Source organism: Schistocerca nitens, chromosome 1 (assembly GCF_023898315.1).
Source record: "Schistocerca nitens isolate TAMUIC-IGC-003100 chromosome 1, iqSchNite1.1, whole genome shotgun sequence".
NCBI lineage: Eukaryota > Metazoa > Arthropoda > Insecta > Orthoptera > Acrididae > Schistocerca > Schistocerca nitens.
In genome coordinates, this window is record NC_064614.1 from 1122242477 (window position 1) to 1122260573 (window position 18097).

Below are 18097 nucleotides of genomic sequence, written 5' to 3' on the forward strand. Positions count from 1 at the left end.
GTGGCACAGACCTCATGAAGCCATGAATCCAAGTTGTTAACAAGGCACTGTGCAAGCTGGTGGTGGCTCCATAATGGTATGAGGTGTGTTTACATGGGCTTGACTGGCTCCTCTGGTCTGACTGAACTGATCATAGATTGAAAAGGGTTATGTTCAACTACTTGGGGACCACCTACAGCCATTAATGACTTCATGAACAATGGAATTGTTATGGATGACAATGCACCAAGTCACCGGGTCACAGTTGTTTGCAATTGGTTTAAAGAACATTCTGGACAGTTCGAGTGAGTGGTCTGGTCTCCGAGATCATATGACATGAATCCTATCAAACATTTATGGGTAATAATCGAGAAGTCAGTTCATGCACAAAATCCTGCACCGGCAACACTTTCGAAGTTATAGACGGCTGTAGAGGCAGCATGGCTCAATATTTTTGCAAAGGACTTAAATCAACATGTTGAGTTCATGTCATTTGGAGTTGCTGCACTACACTGGGCAAAAGTAGGTCTGACACAATATTAGGAGGTATCCCATTACTTTTCTCACCACATTGAATGGTGTCAAACAATAACTGAAAATGCTACCTCATTAAGGTAATAGTAGTTACTTACCAGACTTTTGAATAATAATAATAATAATAATAATAATAATAATAATAATAATAATATAATGTGTTAACATACATAGTTGTTTGTAAACTGTTATGAGCACAAGTGGGAGAGATGGACAGTCATAGCCTTTCTTGGTAAGCATTCTTGCATCTGTCTGAAAGCTACAAAAAGTGCAAATCACATCAGATAATTGTTGAAAACTCTTATTACAAAAACAATGTTTCTTGAATTCCATTTACTTTTCTAAAGTACAATAACAATATTACCAGTTCTATAGACATTTCGTATTTCTGCATAGAACGAAGGAGCTTACCGAGACACTAGCATTCGTAAGGACAAGGTCCCTATGTGAGATACATAACTTAAAAATATACACTTAGTACATGGCTGCCTTAAATTCATGTGGGAGATTGTTGATTATATATACTGCAGAGGAACAAACAATTCTCTACATATGGTTTATCTATCCTGTGTTTATTGAACAAATGCAGCTCTTTCTTTTAAAGAAGAATTTGCTGTAACCAGCAGATATCAGGAGCAGTAAGTGTATTGCAAAGCCAGCTTGAAAATCCCCAGTTTATTAAATAGTGGGCTACAAGAAATCAATGAATAAACACTTCATATGATACATTTTTGAGCTAAAGAGCTAAAGGTATCATTTATTCTATACTAAACTTCCCCAAAACATTCTACATTTGGTGAGTCTGTTCATAAGTAATAATTACTGAAACAAGTATCTATTTCAGGTTACCCTCCATTCAGAGGCTGTTGCACTCAGCGACCATTATTTTGATTTGTAAATAATACATTTCAGCTATCAGTTGTCCTTTGGAATTTTTATTGGCAAATCTAGATTTCAGCTAGCAACTAGCCATTCTCAATGCTAAGAACACAACAGGTGCATACCGGTAGTTAGATAAAAAAGTTGCAATTAATGGCTTAACTCATATGGTTTGTATATTACATATCACTATCCTTTTTTGGCCAATGCATGTAATGCCTGTTGGTCTGGCTTTGTACCCATTAAGAAAGTTTTACCCACACGACGTAATTTAAATGTTTTAATAATAATAATGGAATAACCGACTCCCCTCCCCCCTCCCCCCCCCCCCACCACCTCCACTCACATGAACCATAGACCTTGCCACTGGTGGGGAGGCTTGTGTGCCTCAGCAATACAGATAGCCGTACCATATGTGCAACCACAACAGAGGGGTATCTGTTGAGAGGCCAGACAAACGTGAGGTTCCTGAAGGGGGGCAGCAGACTTTTCCGTAGATGCAGGGGCAACAGTCTGGATGATTGACTGATCTGGCATTGTAACACTAACCAAAACATACTGTATGGTTAAATGATGATGGTCACCTCTTGGGTAAAATATTCCGGAGGTAAAATTGTCCCCAATTTGTATCTCCGGGTGGGGACTACTCAGGAGAACGTCGTTATCAGGAGAAAGAAAACTGGCATTCTACGGATCGGAGTGTGGAATGTCAGATCCCTTAATTGGGCAGGTAGGTTAGAAAATTTAAAAAGGGAAATGGCTAGGTTAAAGTTAGATATAGTTGGAATTAGTGAAGTTCGGTGGCAGGAGGAACAAGACTTTTGGTCAGGTGAATACAGGGTTATAAATACAAAATCAAATAGGGGTAATGCAGGAGTAGGTTTAATAATGAGGAGGTATTTAATAGAATTGAGGAGAAGAGGAGTTTGTGGCACAACTTGACTAGAAGAAGGGATCAGTTGGTAGGACATGTTCTGAGGCATCAAGGGATCACCAATTTAGTATTGGAGGGCAGCATGGAGGGTAAAAATCATAGAGGGAGACCAAGAGATGAATACACTAAGCAGATTCAGAAGGATGTAGGCTGCAGTACATACTGGGAGATGAAGCAGCTTGCACTGGATAGAGTAGCATGGAGAGCTGCAGCAAACCAGTCTAAGGACTGAAGACCACAACAACAACAAACAGACTCACAAGGAGTGAGCATGGAAATTTTATTACTTGATGATAAAGATGAAATAAGTCGGATGACAATGTAAGAATTTTACTTATGTTCCATTTCATGCAATTAAATTTGAAGTTGTTTACTTCCATTGAGGCTTATATGTAGTTCATATAGAGGGCGCTATACAACCAACTGATGTGTTCTCCACACAGCCCGCCTTCATCAAAAATTAGTATTCCATGAACTGTGTACAAAGCCAGACCAACAGGCATTACATTAATTTACCAAAAAAGGATAGTGGTATGTAATATACAAACCATATGAGTTAAGCCATTAATTGCAACTTTTTTATGACATCATCTAACTACAGGTATGTACCTGTTGTGTTCTTAGCATTGAGAATGGCTAGTTGCTAGCCGAAATCTAGATTTGTCAATAAAAATTCCAAAGGATGACTGATAGCTGAAATCTATTATTTACAAAGTATCTATTTTATCACACACTATATCTTCCAAAATACTTGAGACAACTGCTTATAATGATACTGACCTGTATTTTTCAGTTCCAGATACATCTACTTTCTTGTGTTGATCCAAGTGAAAGAAAGAGCTATTCAGCAAAAGCAAGCACTAGGAATATTGTATAAAGTGTCTTTCAAAATTGTATCATGAGAAATGATAGTACCATGATATAAAAATAGCAAACAAAAAGATAAGTGAGCACAGAATTTTCTGTATATATCCAGCAATTTATCTTAAAACCTGGAATGAACTGCTGTGTTTTCCAGTTATGTTAGATGCTTCGGCTTTTTAGTGATCTTCGGTAGACAAGTTCTAACAGAGGAAGAGTCAGGTATGTAAGTGATCTAGAAACTAGATGGTATACCACTGGGTCCAGCTGCACTACCACAATCAAGTCACTTTAACAGCTTTTTTAACTTTTTCTTTCAAGATACAATTTTGAAAGATACTTTACACAATATTCTTAGTGCTCACTTTTGCTGAACAACTTTGTCATTCACTTGGCTCGATACAGTTAGTCCTCTTTCATTTTTCTGTATTGCCTCTAACTCCAAATATTGGCATTCATGTCATCATTTTCTTATTTAATGTAGACTGAAATTTTATCTACTTGTTACACATATTACCTTTTCAATAAATGGCCTGTTAAAAAACAAAGTACCCAGAAGGCATGATCGACAGTCGGTGTAACTTCATACATGTACAGACTATCAGAGGGTATGTAAATAATTGTGACTGTCTTCACATGTTGTGTGATCATGGTGAAGGATACAGAGATACTGCATACTCATGTGACACAGCATTATCAGCACCAGATAAAATTTGAAAGGGGCCTCATTCTGGGTCTCCATATGGCTGTTTTCTTGAATTGTGCAATATCCAGATTTGTGGGGTATTTGGATGTGACAGTAGCCCAGTTTTCGACTATGTGGGAATGTGAGGGCAGGCATACTCATCAACAATGTTCCAGTCAAACATGTCTGAACACCATAAGGGAGGATCACTGTACTGTGCATGAAGCAAATTTTAACCACTTCACATCTCTGCTGCCATCCAAGAATAAATCAATGGACTGCCTGTAACAGTCTGCCATCCCACACTATTGGATGGAGACTAGCAACAGCCGATCTGGGGAATTACTGTCCAGTGCATAGACTGTCATGGACACCACAACACAAATGGCTACATTAGGAGTGGTACGATTATTGGGAACTATGGACTGTTGATAAATGGTATTGCATCATGTTCAGAAATGGATTGTGGTTCTGCATTACACCAGGTGACAATTGCCAACGAGTGTGGTGGTGACCTGAGGAGAGGCTCCATTCTTCCAGTGTTGTGGAGCAGATAGCAGTGTTACTCATGGTATCATGATGTGGGGAATCATTTGGTATGACTTCAGGTCACAGGTGGCAGTAATTTAGAGAAACCACATGGTACAATGGTGTGTCACAGGCTGCTGCATCCCTATATGTTATCACTTTTGCTGCCGTATGTCGGTGCCATTTTTCAGTATGGCAATGCTCATCCATACACGGCATAAGTCTCTATAAACTATCTGTGAGATGTTGTGGTACACCAATGGCCAGCAAGATCTATAAATCTCTTCCCACTAGATTGTGAGTGATCAGTTTGGATGTCAGTTGGATCCCAGTGTCAGTACCCAAGATATCAAGGACAAGTTATGTCATTTGTTGGCCAGCCTGTCTCAGGAGATGATACAATGGCTTTATAAGACCCTTCCCAACCCAATTAGTACATAAATGTTCTCATACTGATAATTGTTCTCATGCTGCCACGTTCTTTATAAATTTGACTCGAATTTGCAATCACTGAAGTAACATCACACACCCTTTCAACCTGTGAAGTTTCATGTTACCTCTTCCCTGTCTGGGTGTTTCAGTTCTCTGTCAGGCAGTATGTTACAATGCAACTGTTCATATTATGGGTAAAATCATAAGTGCTGAATAAAATGCATAGAACAGAGACCCCAATTTCCTGGCTTTTCGGGCTACCCTCACCGTTGTTGAAAGAAAAACCTAGTTGCTGCATGTGATATATTTTATGCTGCTGCTGCTAAAATGATGCATCTAATATTAATATAAATCATGTTCTAATTCTTACATGTAATAACATTTGATTGTATTCCTGCATTAATGGATCATTTTGTGTAATTAGTGTTCATGTCTGAGCAACATATTTGTCTCAAATCATACTGGAGATAGGGACCGTTTATCTTATAAAATGGTACTTTCTACATATTTTATTGATGATTACTATATGTTTTTTAAATTATCTTCCAGTTCTCAGGCCTGAGCCAAGAACTTCCAGAAAATATTCAGATCCTAACCTTGGAACCATGGAAAGAAGGCTCATTACTACTACGCTTAGAGCATATTCTGGAGAAAGGTGAAGATACAGAGTTGTCTCAGCCTGCTACTGTGAACTTGGAGGTGAGAAAAGATAACAAATAGCAGTTTCATTTGTGTTGTAACAGTATTATATAGATCAATGTCAGAAGTCAAAGTTCATTCAGTATTGAAGGAAAGACTGTGTGATGAAAACAGTCAAAAATGTAATTGAAAGTGTGCTCTAAGTTTGTGCCTGTTTGATGAACAATCTAGCAGCATCTTGGTTATGTTTAACAACTTTGTTTGAGTTATCACCCTGGTTTCCTACTGAATTTTTGTAGTGCTTACAGTGCCTTTATTCAACTTTAGATCTTAATAACGACAAGTGGTGAACCTAACCATGGAAAACAATAAGCAACTCAAGAGTGGTATCATTTTGCCAACTAACATGGACACTACATCTCCAAGACACTTATCAGGTGTTTTAGTAGATCTTCAGACTATTCCACAACCAGTGTTAACTTTTTGGCAAGTGCTGGGATCTTTGTGTTTTATGCTGCTCACTGTGTCATAGTGCACTCACTTGTCCTGCAAAAGTAATGCCCTAGCAGTGGCATCTGTAACCATACCCAAAATGCCGTGTTGCCCAGTTTGTGGGGCTCCGTTTGTGTCATTGAGTGATAGAACATGATAGAACTGATCTGCAATCAGTAACTGCATGTGAAAAGGTGAATAAGTACTGGAAATCACCACTCTTTTCGTGGCAAAAGGTGACTGGCTCATCCAAATATGTTTGAACATGGCATCACAAACCTCATTTGTGGAAACCAGTGATTGCAAGAGATACCAATAAATGGAACGGGCCTTGTCACCAATAGTTTCATGTTGTGAACACACCATCAAGCTGCACTATGCCTCCCAAGCTGTGCAATAAATTTCTCATGCCGTCTTACCTGCTGTGACAGCCTGATCTTTGGTTCTGTCTTCTTGAATTTACCTTTGAAGCCTATGGCATCTCAGATGGTAACATGCAATTCATTTACACTATTGGAGTATTGGACACTCAAAATTTGTTGTTATTATTGGATGTTGTGGACAATATGCTTCCTGGAAGTAAATATATACACATCAAGAACAGTGTGCTTTTTTGCTTCTGCAAACCTATGAACATCCACATTTAAAAAGTGCTGCAAAGTGAAACTATTGGTAACAAGGCCCCTCCCATCTTTGGGCATCACCTGCAATCAGTAATTTACACAAACAACACTACTGATGCCATGCTGAAACAGATTTAGATGGGCCAGTTACCTTCCATTGTGAAAAGAGTGGCGATTCCCAATATTTCCTCACCTTTTCACATGCAGTTACTGATTGCAGATCAGTTTTATCATGTTCTATCACTCAATGACACAAGCCCCACAAACTGGACACCACAGTGTCATAATCGTGGTTCCAGCCGCCACCACTAGGGAGCAGCAGCTTGCACTTGCAGAATAATTGAGTGTACAGCTTTAATGCTCTCCAGTGGCAGCTTCAGTCACTCCCAGCAGCACTCAACCTACCAGATGGCACAGCACATGAGGTAACATCAGGCAGCAAGCTAAACTCTGCTGGTAATATTTATACTTCAGCCAGCTGGTGCACAAAGGCACATGCTACACAATTATCCAAACAAGGACAGCAACCAAAATTAGACACAATTGTCACTCCACTATGCCTACCCAAACAGCTCTGTCCCTACTAGAGGAATGTGTAACACTCATAATTTGCTACACTATAACAGTGTACTCCTTTGTACTGTCAAGGTATCTCCCAAACGTAGCTGACAGGCACTCTGTTCTTCACAGTGTTCCTACATCACATCGGGTGTACATAGAGGACATGTGTAATGAGCTGGTTTATTTAACTGACACAGGCTTGGATGTCAGTGTATTCCCTTCAACATCAAACAACTGTTCATCTATAAAATCATGGCTCACAGCAGTGAATAATTCTTCAACCCCTCTGTTCAGTGACCACGATGTTGTGAATTTAGGATCCTCATAGCATTATTAATAATAATAATAATAGCTTTATTCAACATTGAATGGTACACTGCACATGTACAAAGAAACAGTAATGATTAAAGTTATTAGTACAATACACAAGACACATTCTTTGAATACGTCATTAATTTACAACAAAATTACAATAAGATGTTTACTGATTTCTATTCACATAATTTCACAAAGTATTTGTTGTTCATATAAGTATGGTACTCTTCTAATATGTAGAAAGGGTGTTTTACTAAAAATTTCTTATGCTGATGTTTCAGTTTAATTGTAGGAAGAGCCATGACTGCACTAAGCAGTGCATTAGCTAATTTTATACCTGCGTGCTGAGGCCCCTTTTCATAAAGTGCTGTTCTGTGGCTGCCAATGTAAAATCTTTCTTTATTTCTAGTATTGTACTGGTGGAAATCTGAATAAGTGTTTGGGTGTAGTCTTTTCACAAGCAATATGGTTTTTAGAATGTATGTGTTTATAACAGTTAACAGCTCTGTTTTTGGAAACAAGTTGCGACAAGATTCCCTATATTTTGCTCCACAGGTTATTCTCACACCCCTTTTATGAAGAATGAGTAGCTTTTCTAGATTAGCGTTGGTTGTTGCCCCACAAATTTCAATGCTGTAGTTCAAGTGAGAGGAGAAAAGAGCATGGCATGCAGTCTTTAGGACTACAGTGTCAGCACAGAACTTGCTAATAGTACTGACTGCAAATATATTTTTTGACAACTTAGTTGCTAGGGAGTCAATATGTGTGTATCCCTTCAGGTTGCTTTGGATTGTTACACCAAGGAATTTTACACTAGACTCTTTCTTTACTAATTTGTTGCCAATGTATAATTTAATTTAATTATTCAAACTACTTTTGTTAAACTCCATCAAACATGTTTTACCGGTGCTTTCATTTAAGTGGCTTTCATTAAAAAACTGAGCAATTTCTTTTGTCACATTATTACACTAAGCCTCTAGTTCATTGCATGATTCCTTTTTACACACAATGGGCATGTCATCGGCATATAGAACAATTTTGGAATTTATAGTACAGTATTTAATATCACTTACATAGATCAAGAACAGAAGGGGGCCTAACACTGAGCTCGGGGGCATGCCATATTTTATGCAAGTTATCTCTGATTTGTAGACACCACTTTCTGTTTTAAGCAGAACAAACTGTTTTCTATTGCTCATATAACACTTTATTAGGTCATAAGCAGCGCCTCTAATGCCCATGTTCCATCCTCTAATGCCCATGTTCCATAGCTTGTCTAATAGGATCTCAACATTCACACAATCAAAGGCTTTTTCCAGGTCTAGGTATACACCTGCCACATGTTCCTTGCTTTTGATACCCCCTAACACCTCTTCAATTAGTTTAGTAGACTTTCCAGATCTCTGATGTTGTTGTCCATATGGGAGGCTACATTTCACATGAACAATGAAATTGTAAGTGGTCATAAGATAACACTGCAAGACCATTTCACGTCGGCAATAACCCCAACCACTACATGAGAGGGCTCCAGTGTGTTCAGTGAAAAACAACACTTGCTATCCATTGTTAGCGAACTAATTTCAAAAGTTATGATGGTGGAAGAATAGAAGATGCACATCCTCATTGACAACGAGACCCTTTGTGCCTGCAGTCAGATAGTGCCACCACACTTGCTATGACTCGAGCATCTATGTCAGCTCAGGGATGACATCACTCCAGGTATGACTGTGGACACAGCAGAACACCAACCCAAATCACAGTTTCAAGTGCAACAGAACATACACACCAAAACTTACCATGTCAGGGCTGCTGGCTGCATACAAGACCTGTCCGCTGGCTCCTGATAAGTATACTACTGCAAAGAATGAGTTCAAAGCATTGCTGGCTATGTGGGTTATTAGATGTTCTGACAGGCCTTGTGCATATCTTCTACATCTAGTTTGAAAGAATGATAGCTCACGGGGTCCGTGTGGAGACTATCACATGCTGAATGTGCGCACCACACAGGATTACTATCCTGTCCCCACTTACATCATTTCATGGCTGCTCTGGCAGGCTCCCAAATATTTAGTGTTTTCGACTTAAAAAAGGACAATCACCAAATTCTAACAGCACCAGAGGATGTACAAAAGACACCAGTACTCATGCTTTTTGGCCTCTCTGAATATGTAAATATGCCATTCAGCCTTAAGAATGCCACACAAACATGGCAACATATCATTGATGAGGTCATCTACAACCTGAATTTCTGCTTCACGTACCTCGGTGATATGCTGATTCTTTCCACTTGTACAACTGAGCATGAAATTCACCTATGGACTATTTTTGAAAGACTTTCTGATTATGGACTGAAGATAAATAGTGCCAAGTGTGTGCTTTCCCAACAGGCATTGGGTTTCTTGGGGTGTGAGGTGACTCCCAAAGCCCTTAAAATCTAAAGTGGACTTGCTTCTTCAGTTTCACTTCACAAAACATATCAGCAATTGTGTCATTTCTTCACTGTTGCTAATTTCTACAGGCCCCAACCACCACGTGTAGCAGCTGTCCAGCCACCACTCACAGCAACACTTTCTGGCATCACTTCATGTGGACAATGACCTGTCACGTGGACACCTAAAATATTATCTGCTTTTCACAAAGTACATTCCTCCTTGAAAGAGGCAGTACTGCTTGCGCACCCTCTGCCTTCAGTGCCACTGTCTGTGGTCATCAATGCCAGTTAGGCATCTATAGGGGTAGCACTGCAATAGCAGGTAAAGGGGCCATGGCAGCACCTCAGTCATTTTTCCCATAACTTGTCTGACACACAAACTAAGTAGAGTGCCTTCAACTGCTAACTGTTAGCAGTCTATGAAGAAATTAAACGTTTCTGTCACCAAGTTGAGGCATGCCACTTCATTCTCCTTACAGACCACAAACCTGTTTATTTGGTGTTTAACAATCCTCACAATTCCTACTCTCCTTGGCATTTCAGCCACTGGAAATTCATCACAATTCACTACCAATTTCTGTCACCTAAGAGGAGCTGATGATGTGTTTGCTAACTATTTCTGAGGAATCAAATTGCTCTCAGCAAGAGTGAATCCAACCCAGATAGCTATGGCACAGGAAATAGATGAGAAAACACATTAATTCCATATGAAACAACAATGGATGTGCAGCTGAAACAATTAACTATGGGAAACTTCCGCATCCAGTGTGACATTTCTCGGAGCCAACCCCAATATTTCAAGTCTTTCCATTGTAGTAAATAGGTTTTTGGTGCAATTCACAGCCTCACACATCCTGCCACTAATACAACTAATTGTACGGTAACAGATGGATACGTTCAGCTCAGAGTACAATGTGGTTATTGTATTTGAGTTAGAATCTAATTAACTTGTCAGTCAGCCAAAGTCACTCACCATGTCCACAAGCCTCCTATTCCTTTCCAAAACTGAGGTGCCTTTTTCTTATGTCCACATAGACATCACAGAGCCATACCCCCCAGTCCAATGAACCAAATATATTCTCACTGCTACTGACACATTTGCTTGCTGGGTCAAATCCATGTCTATTATGGACATTTCTGTAGATACAGTTGCACCGGCATTTTTCATTACATGGATTTTAAGGTTTTGGTGTCCAACAGATGTGACAACAGATCAAGGTCAACACTTTGTGTCTTTCTTCATGACTTGGAAAATTCTGAAGTGATAGATATTCTCTGCCCCTCTAAACACTATGTAACCACAGGGATGGAGAAGTTACATATCAGGGATTATAGACTTGCATCATTTTGTGTAGCATTAACATAAAAAAGGAGGAGTTGCAACAAATGTAAAAGTTGGACACAAAGTCAAATATATTGAAACAAATAATTTTTGTGTTAATCAGAACCTAGAAGCATATCCTTGTGACTAGTTACTGCAGAATATTTCGCTCATAACTGTAAGTCTAAAGATTCCCTCTAGGAGACTTTCATCTATTTATGAGAAATCTAGATGCATTATTAAGCTACCCGTCAGACAAGAAATAACAGTTAGTAGTTTGTGGAGATTTCACTGTAGTTTTCTTGAAAGATACAAACAGGAAAATGAACTGGAATTATTATTTTAGTGTGAGCAGCAAAATAGTAGGACACTGATAAAATTTTGACAATATTAAAAGGATAGTTGCTTCTCACCATCTAGTGGAGATGCTGAGTTTCAGATAGCCACAACAAAAAAGACTGTCAAACAAAGCTTTCAACGAAACAGGCCTACATCAGAATTAGACAACATACACGCACACTCATGCAAATGCGACACACACACACACACACACACACACACACACACACATGAGTACAGTCCCTGACTGCCAAGGCCAGATGTACGTTTGCATGAGTGTGTGTGTGTGTGTGTGTGTGTGTGTGTGTGTGTGCGTACTTTGTCATGAAAGCATGTTTGGTTGAAAGCTTTGTTTGACAGTCTTTTTGTATAACCTATCTGTGTCACAGTATCTCTGCTATATGGTGAGTGGCAACTATCCTTTAATTTAATTTTCATCAGTTAACTTTTTTTAGTAAAGTATTCTTCTTGAAATGCCTTTCAAGAGAGTTATGATCTATACTTTTTCTATTTCAGGCACTATTTACTCCATTCGATGTCTCGTCTATTAGAGAGACAACACTGGGTGCAAATCAGTGGCTGGAAGACAACACAAGGCTGATATGGACTGATGAGACAGGTACTGCTTCATCAACCAGGCAGCCAACAGATGACATTCCTAATGTCGTACTGGAACCCATGCAGATACGCACATTTATAATTGAAATTAATCGCCAAAGTGCACGCAACTCTCAGTTCTGATAAAATCTATCTTCATTATTAACATATGTAGATTGTGGTTTATTACATTAATTAATACATAATTTGGTGTGTTATTCTCTCACCGTTAAGTGCACGGATGTCACACCTGTTTCCACATCACACAATAAAATTCATTCAATGTGGTGGCTATGGAATAAAAGTGTAATTCCTCTCCTGCACAGTCTTGTTACATTAATGAAAATAAAAGCTAGTTTGATGAGTTGTGGACAACAAAAGAACATTTTAAAAGATAGGGAATGAATTGCAGATGTGAGAGAGAACCTGTCATGACAAGACTAGTAAAAATTTGACAAATGGAACTGTGAATTAAGGGAATACATTGAATTTCTGAAAATCAAGCATAGTTGATTTGCATAAAATGATATTTAAAGAAGTTGCCAAAATGTATGTAAAGAAATTGTAAATGCTGAATGAAAGATTTCTCAAGAGATACAATAAAATTATATTCCAAATGAAGATTGCAAAATGTCCCTACTTGAAAGGTCCTTAAAAACACAGATTTTTTACTGCCAGCCTATAATTTTGCTGGGAGAGTGTTGAAAATTATACCTTTAACAACCACTAAAATAAATCTAGAACTCATGAAAATTCCTAAAACTAATGAAAATTCACTGCAAAAAAAAACTGATTTTGAAATAATCTATATTTATTTATGTCATAGATTATTGCTATTACCATAATGGATGTCCTAGAAATCTTTCCAGATGTTGAATGAGGAGAAGGAAACATCATCACATATAATTTTGCCAAATAAATGTGTGATTTGTTATTACTAGGCCCTAGATCTTCAACTGATGACACACATTTCTATTACAACTTACATTTCGTAATATTTTCCAAGCAGTGAAAGCATGCCTTGTCGTCAATAATATGAAATACATTATGTGGTTCATGAACAACATGGACTTATGATGCACAACGATGACATTTGTCATGGGCTACAAACCAGTAACATGGACATAAATCTTTTTTCCTCCTCACAGTTATATTTTACTGGTTCCTTTACCAATGAATCTCCATATTCATCTGAATGTTGACAGTGAATACAATGTTAAGCTTATATTATGCCCCATTCCATCCACTTACTTCGTGAAATGTGTAACTGAATCACAGGTCACCCACTTTTCATGAAGAGTGCGTGGAGCACTTCTTCTCTTTAGAAAGAAATATCTTTTCAAGTTATGTGGCATAATTTGAACTATATTACTGCTCCATCATCACTGAATATTCTTCATGATATTCAAGGACTGTGTCATGTAACTGTTGAAGTTTTTTCGGGTTTTGACGATTGATGTTAACATTTCTTCAAGCTGAAAGAAAATCAGTAGCAAAAGGCAATGTTTGGCATTAGTAAAAATAGTGTCACAAGAAACTTGTAGAAATAAGAGAATTTAGCTGCTCTCAGTTAGTTTAAAAAATTTCACAAACTGAAAAGTCAAATGTGTGTTACAGTATTATTGATCCATGTAATCATGACATCACTGCTCTAATAGATCAGGCAACATGAAATAGCTGTAAGTAGTGTTCAGCAAGCGTATTTATTTTCGAAGAGGTCAAATTTTGGTCCATTCACCCTGATTTACATTTTCTGTAGTTGCACAAAGTACACTTAAGATAAAAATCAGGATGCTTCCTTTAAGAATGTAACAGCATGTTTTGGTCAATCTTTTTGTGTAGTTTGAAAGACATGGTGCTGACTAATAATTTTTGTAAAAAGATGAACTTCAAGCTTAATTACATCAATAAGGAACAGTGAAAACGGTAGGTCTGTGCAAGTTATCTTACTTGGCATCATTTAATTTTTTTCTCTTGACACCTTTAGTAATTAACATGCAGACTACAGACTTATCATCACAGATTATGGGTAACCTAATTTATGACAAGGACTAAAGAAAGAAATTGACCATCAATGTCGGACGAATTACCTAAGTATTTGCATAGGGCATTTAACAACACCAAGCGCATACTTATGATGTGAACTTTCTGACAAGGGAAAAGTCCAATAAGACTTGTCAAAAGGTACTCTGAAATTTTTTACACATGAAGAAGACAATGAAAGAAAGGCACTGCCTTATTGGACCTTTCCCTTGTCAGAAAGTTCACATCATAAGTATGCGCTGGGTCTCATTAAATGCCCTATAAAAATACTTAGGTAGCTTGTCCAACATTGACAGTCAATTTTCAGCTTTTTTAAAATTTTATATATATATACACTCCTGGAAATTGAAATAAGAACACCGTGAATTCATTGTCCCAGGAAGGGGAAACTTTATTGACACATTCCTGGGGTCAGATACATCACATGATCACACTGACAGAACCACAGGCACATAGACACAGGCAACAGAGCATGCACAATGTCGGCACTAGTACAGTGTATATCCACCTTTCGCAGCAATGCAGGCTGCTATTCTCCCATGGAGACGATCGTAGAGATGCTGGATGTAGTCCTGTGGAACGGCTTGCCATGCCATTTCCACCTGGCGCCTCAGTTGGACCAGCGTTCGTGCTGGACGTGCAGACCGCGTGAGACGACGCTTCATCCAGTCCCAAACATGCTCAATGGGGGACAGATCCGGAGATCTTGCTGGCCAGGGTAGTTGACTTACACCTTCTAGAGCACGTTGGGTGGCACGGGATACATGCGGACGTGCATTGTCCTGTTGGAACAGCAAGTTCCCTTGCCGGTCTAGGAATGGTAGAATGATGGGTTCGATGACGGTTTGGATGTACCGTGCACTATTCAGTGTCCCCTCGACAATCACCAGTGGTGTACGGCCAGTGTAGGAGATCGCTCCCCACACCATGATGCCGGGTGTTGGCCCTGTGTGCCTCGGTCGTATGCAGTCCTGATTGTGGCGCTCACCTGCACGGCGCCAAACACGCATACGACCATCATTGGCACCAAGGCAGAAGCGACTCTCATCGCTAAAGACGACACGTCTCCATTCGTCCCTCCATTCACGCCTGTCGCGACACCACTGGAGGCGGGCTGCACGATGTTGGGGCGTGAGCGGAAGACGGCCTAACGGTGTGCAGGACCGTAGCCCAGCTTCATGGAGACGGTTGCGAATGGTCCTCGCCGATACCCCAGGAGCAACAGTGTCCCTAATTTGCTGGGAAGTGGCGGTGCGGTCCCCTACGGCACTGCGTAGGATGCTACGGTCTTGGCGTGCATCCGTGCGTCGCTGCGGTCCGGTCCCAGGTCGACGGGCACGTGCACCTTCCGCCGACCATTGGCGACAACATCGATGTACTGTGGAGACCTCACGCCCCACGTGTTGAGCAATTCGGCGGTACGTCCACCCGGCCTCCCGCATGCCCACTATACGCCCTCGCTCAAAGTCCGTCAACTGCACATACGGTTCACGTCCACGCTGTCGCGGCATGCTACCAGTGTTAAAGACTGCGATGGAGCTCCGTATGCCACGGCAAACTGGCTGACACTGATGGCGGCGGTGCACAAATGCTGCGCAGCTAGCGCCATTCGATGGCCAACACCGCGGTTCCTGGTGTGTCCGCTGTGCCGTGCGTGTGATCATTGCTTGTACAGCCCTCTCGCAGTGTCCGGAGCAAGTATGGTGGGTCTGACACACCGGTGTCAATGTGTTCTTTTTTCCATTTCCAGGAGTATATATATATATATATATATATATATATATATATATATATATATATATAAAGAGCTGAAAATTGCAAAATTTGTAGCACGGCAGGCAGCGGCAGAAATGTACACCCCTAGTACACCCCTACTGACACTGCAGCAACTGCGTATGCCCAACCACACACACACACACACACACACACACATAGAGAGAGTCGAGGTTGGAGATACATTTGTAAAAGGAAACACGACAGAACCCCATCGTAATTTGTAAAGAACCAGTGGCATAGCGAGAGAGGACACTTTAAGACTCAAGTCTCCCCTGTATTCGTGCTTAAAAAAGATTCAATATTAATTCATAACAAAAATATAAACAACTTTCTAATAAGAGCTCAAATGTGTGAAGATGTCAGTTTTGTAGGTTGCGCAGCAACCTGAGTACTGGTGTATTTGCCTGCTTGAGACTTTACTGCTCTGTCTCTGCCTCACTTCTCTTAGCTGGCTGTGTGCACCTGCACTTTAGTGCCATTCTTGGGTCCCCTCCTCTTCTCCTCTTCTACATAGGCTGGGGAGCAGCATTTGCTAGCAAGTATCAAGACTAGTTCAATTGGCTCTGCAGGCCGGAGTGGCCAAGCGGTTCTAGGCGCTACAGTCTGCAACCGTGTGACCGCTACGGTCGCAGGTTCGAATCCTGCCTCGGCCATGGATGTATGTGCTGTCCTTAGGTTAGTTCGGTTTAAGTAGTTCTAAGTTCTAGGGGACTGATGACCTCAGATGTTAAGTCCCATAGTGCTCAGAGCCACTTAGCGACTTAGCAGCTGCGCGGTTCCAGATTGAAGCGCCTAGAACCGCTCGGCCACAGTGGCCAGCCTAGAAACTAGTCTCTGCCACTTCTATGCTGGCTTTTAACATAGAAGTGGTCGCGAGGTTTGTGTTCATAGTCATTTTTGTGTGATTTTAGTGCATATTTTCGTTGTGTCCCAACATGAGTGAGCCAGCAACTAAAAACGCCTTTTTCTACATTAATATACGAAAAAAGGGGTGAATTGAAGGGCTAGGGTGTATACGCGGACAAGGAAAAAGAAATTCCTGGACTTTTCCGGATTTCCCATTTAAAAATACACTTTCTCCCAGATGAACACGTATTTTTTCTGTGTTAAGTGACAGTATATTTTCCCTCTTAACTATAAAACTTACGAAACCTTTGAATGGTTTTGGCTTTATACACGGACGTAGAATTTCCTGGGACTTTAGGAAACGAAACTCGGGGGAAAAGGCACATTTTGAGAAGATCTTTGATGTGCAGCAACATGTACAATGCATATATTCATATTACGGTAGTATAAATTCGAATTCCAAGAAACACCGCATATTACTTTCTGAAGCGTTGAAATCGAGATTGCGATGCGCTTTTGTAAGCCTGTCATAGCTCATGTCATGTGATCTCGCCAGCGGATGACAGCGGATATTCAGAGCATAGTGCATGTGATGGTCAGCCAATAGCAACATTACTGTTAAGTAGCACGAACACACAGACAGGAAGAGTTAATGGTTTTAATTAATATACACAGTGCTGCTACAAGGAAAGCAAAGCTTTCACATATAACATTGGTCTCTAAGGTTCATACACTGCATGAGAAGCTACGATTTCACATAAAACACTGATCTTTTTTGCGCGTATTACACTTTAAGATGTTGTTGTTGTTGTGGTCTTCAGTCCTGAGACTGGTTTGATGCAGCTCTCCATGCTACTCTATCCTGTGCAAGCTTCTTCATCTCCCAGTACCTACTGCAACCTACATCCTTCTGAATCTGCTTAGTGTATTTATCTCTTGGTCTCCCTCTACGATTTTTACCCTCCACGCTGCCCTCCAATGCTAAATTTGTGATCCCTTGATGCCTCAAAACATGTCCTACCAACCGATCCCTTCTTCTAGTCAAGTTGTGCCACAAACTTCTCTTCTCCCCAATCCTATTCAACACCTCCTCATTAGTTACGTGATCTACCCACCTTATCTTCAGCATTCTTCTGTAGCACCACATTTCGAAAGCTTCTATTCTCTTCTTGTCCAAACTGGTTATCGTCCATGTTTCACTTCCATACATGGCTACACTCCATACAAATACTTTCAGAAACGACTTCCTGACACTTAAATCTATATTTGATGTTAACAAATT

At 40.1% G+C, this 18097-nt stretch overlaps 1 protein-coding gene across 1 annotated transcript in view; it reads left to right on the forward strand.

Annotated features, from left to right (window-relative positions):
* LOC126199194 (lysosomal alpha-mannosidase-like) overlaps positions 1-12771 on the forward strand; it is a 90511-nt gene extending 77740 nt beyond the window's left edge. Inside the window, exons 16-17 of the mRNA XM_049935977.1 lie at positions 5382-5531; positions 12070-12771. Of these exons, the coding sequence (XP_049791934.1) occupies positions 5382-5531; positions 12070-12294 (375 nt within the window). The 3' untranslated portion in view covers positions 12295-12771. The remainder of the gene's footprint in view (positions 1-5381; positions 5532-12069) is intronic.
* Positions 12772-18097: the final 5326 nt, after the last annotated feature.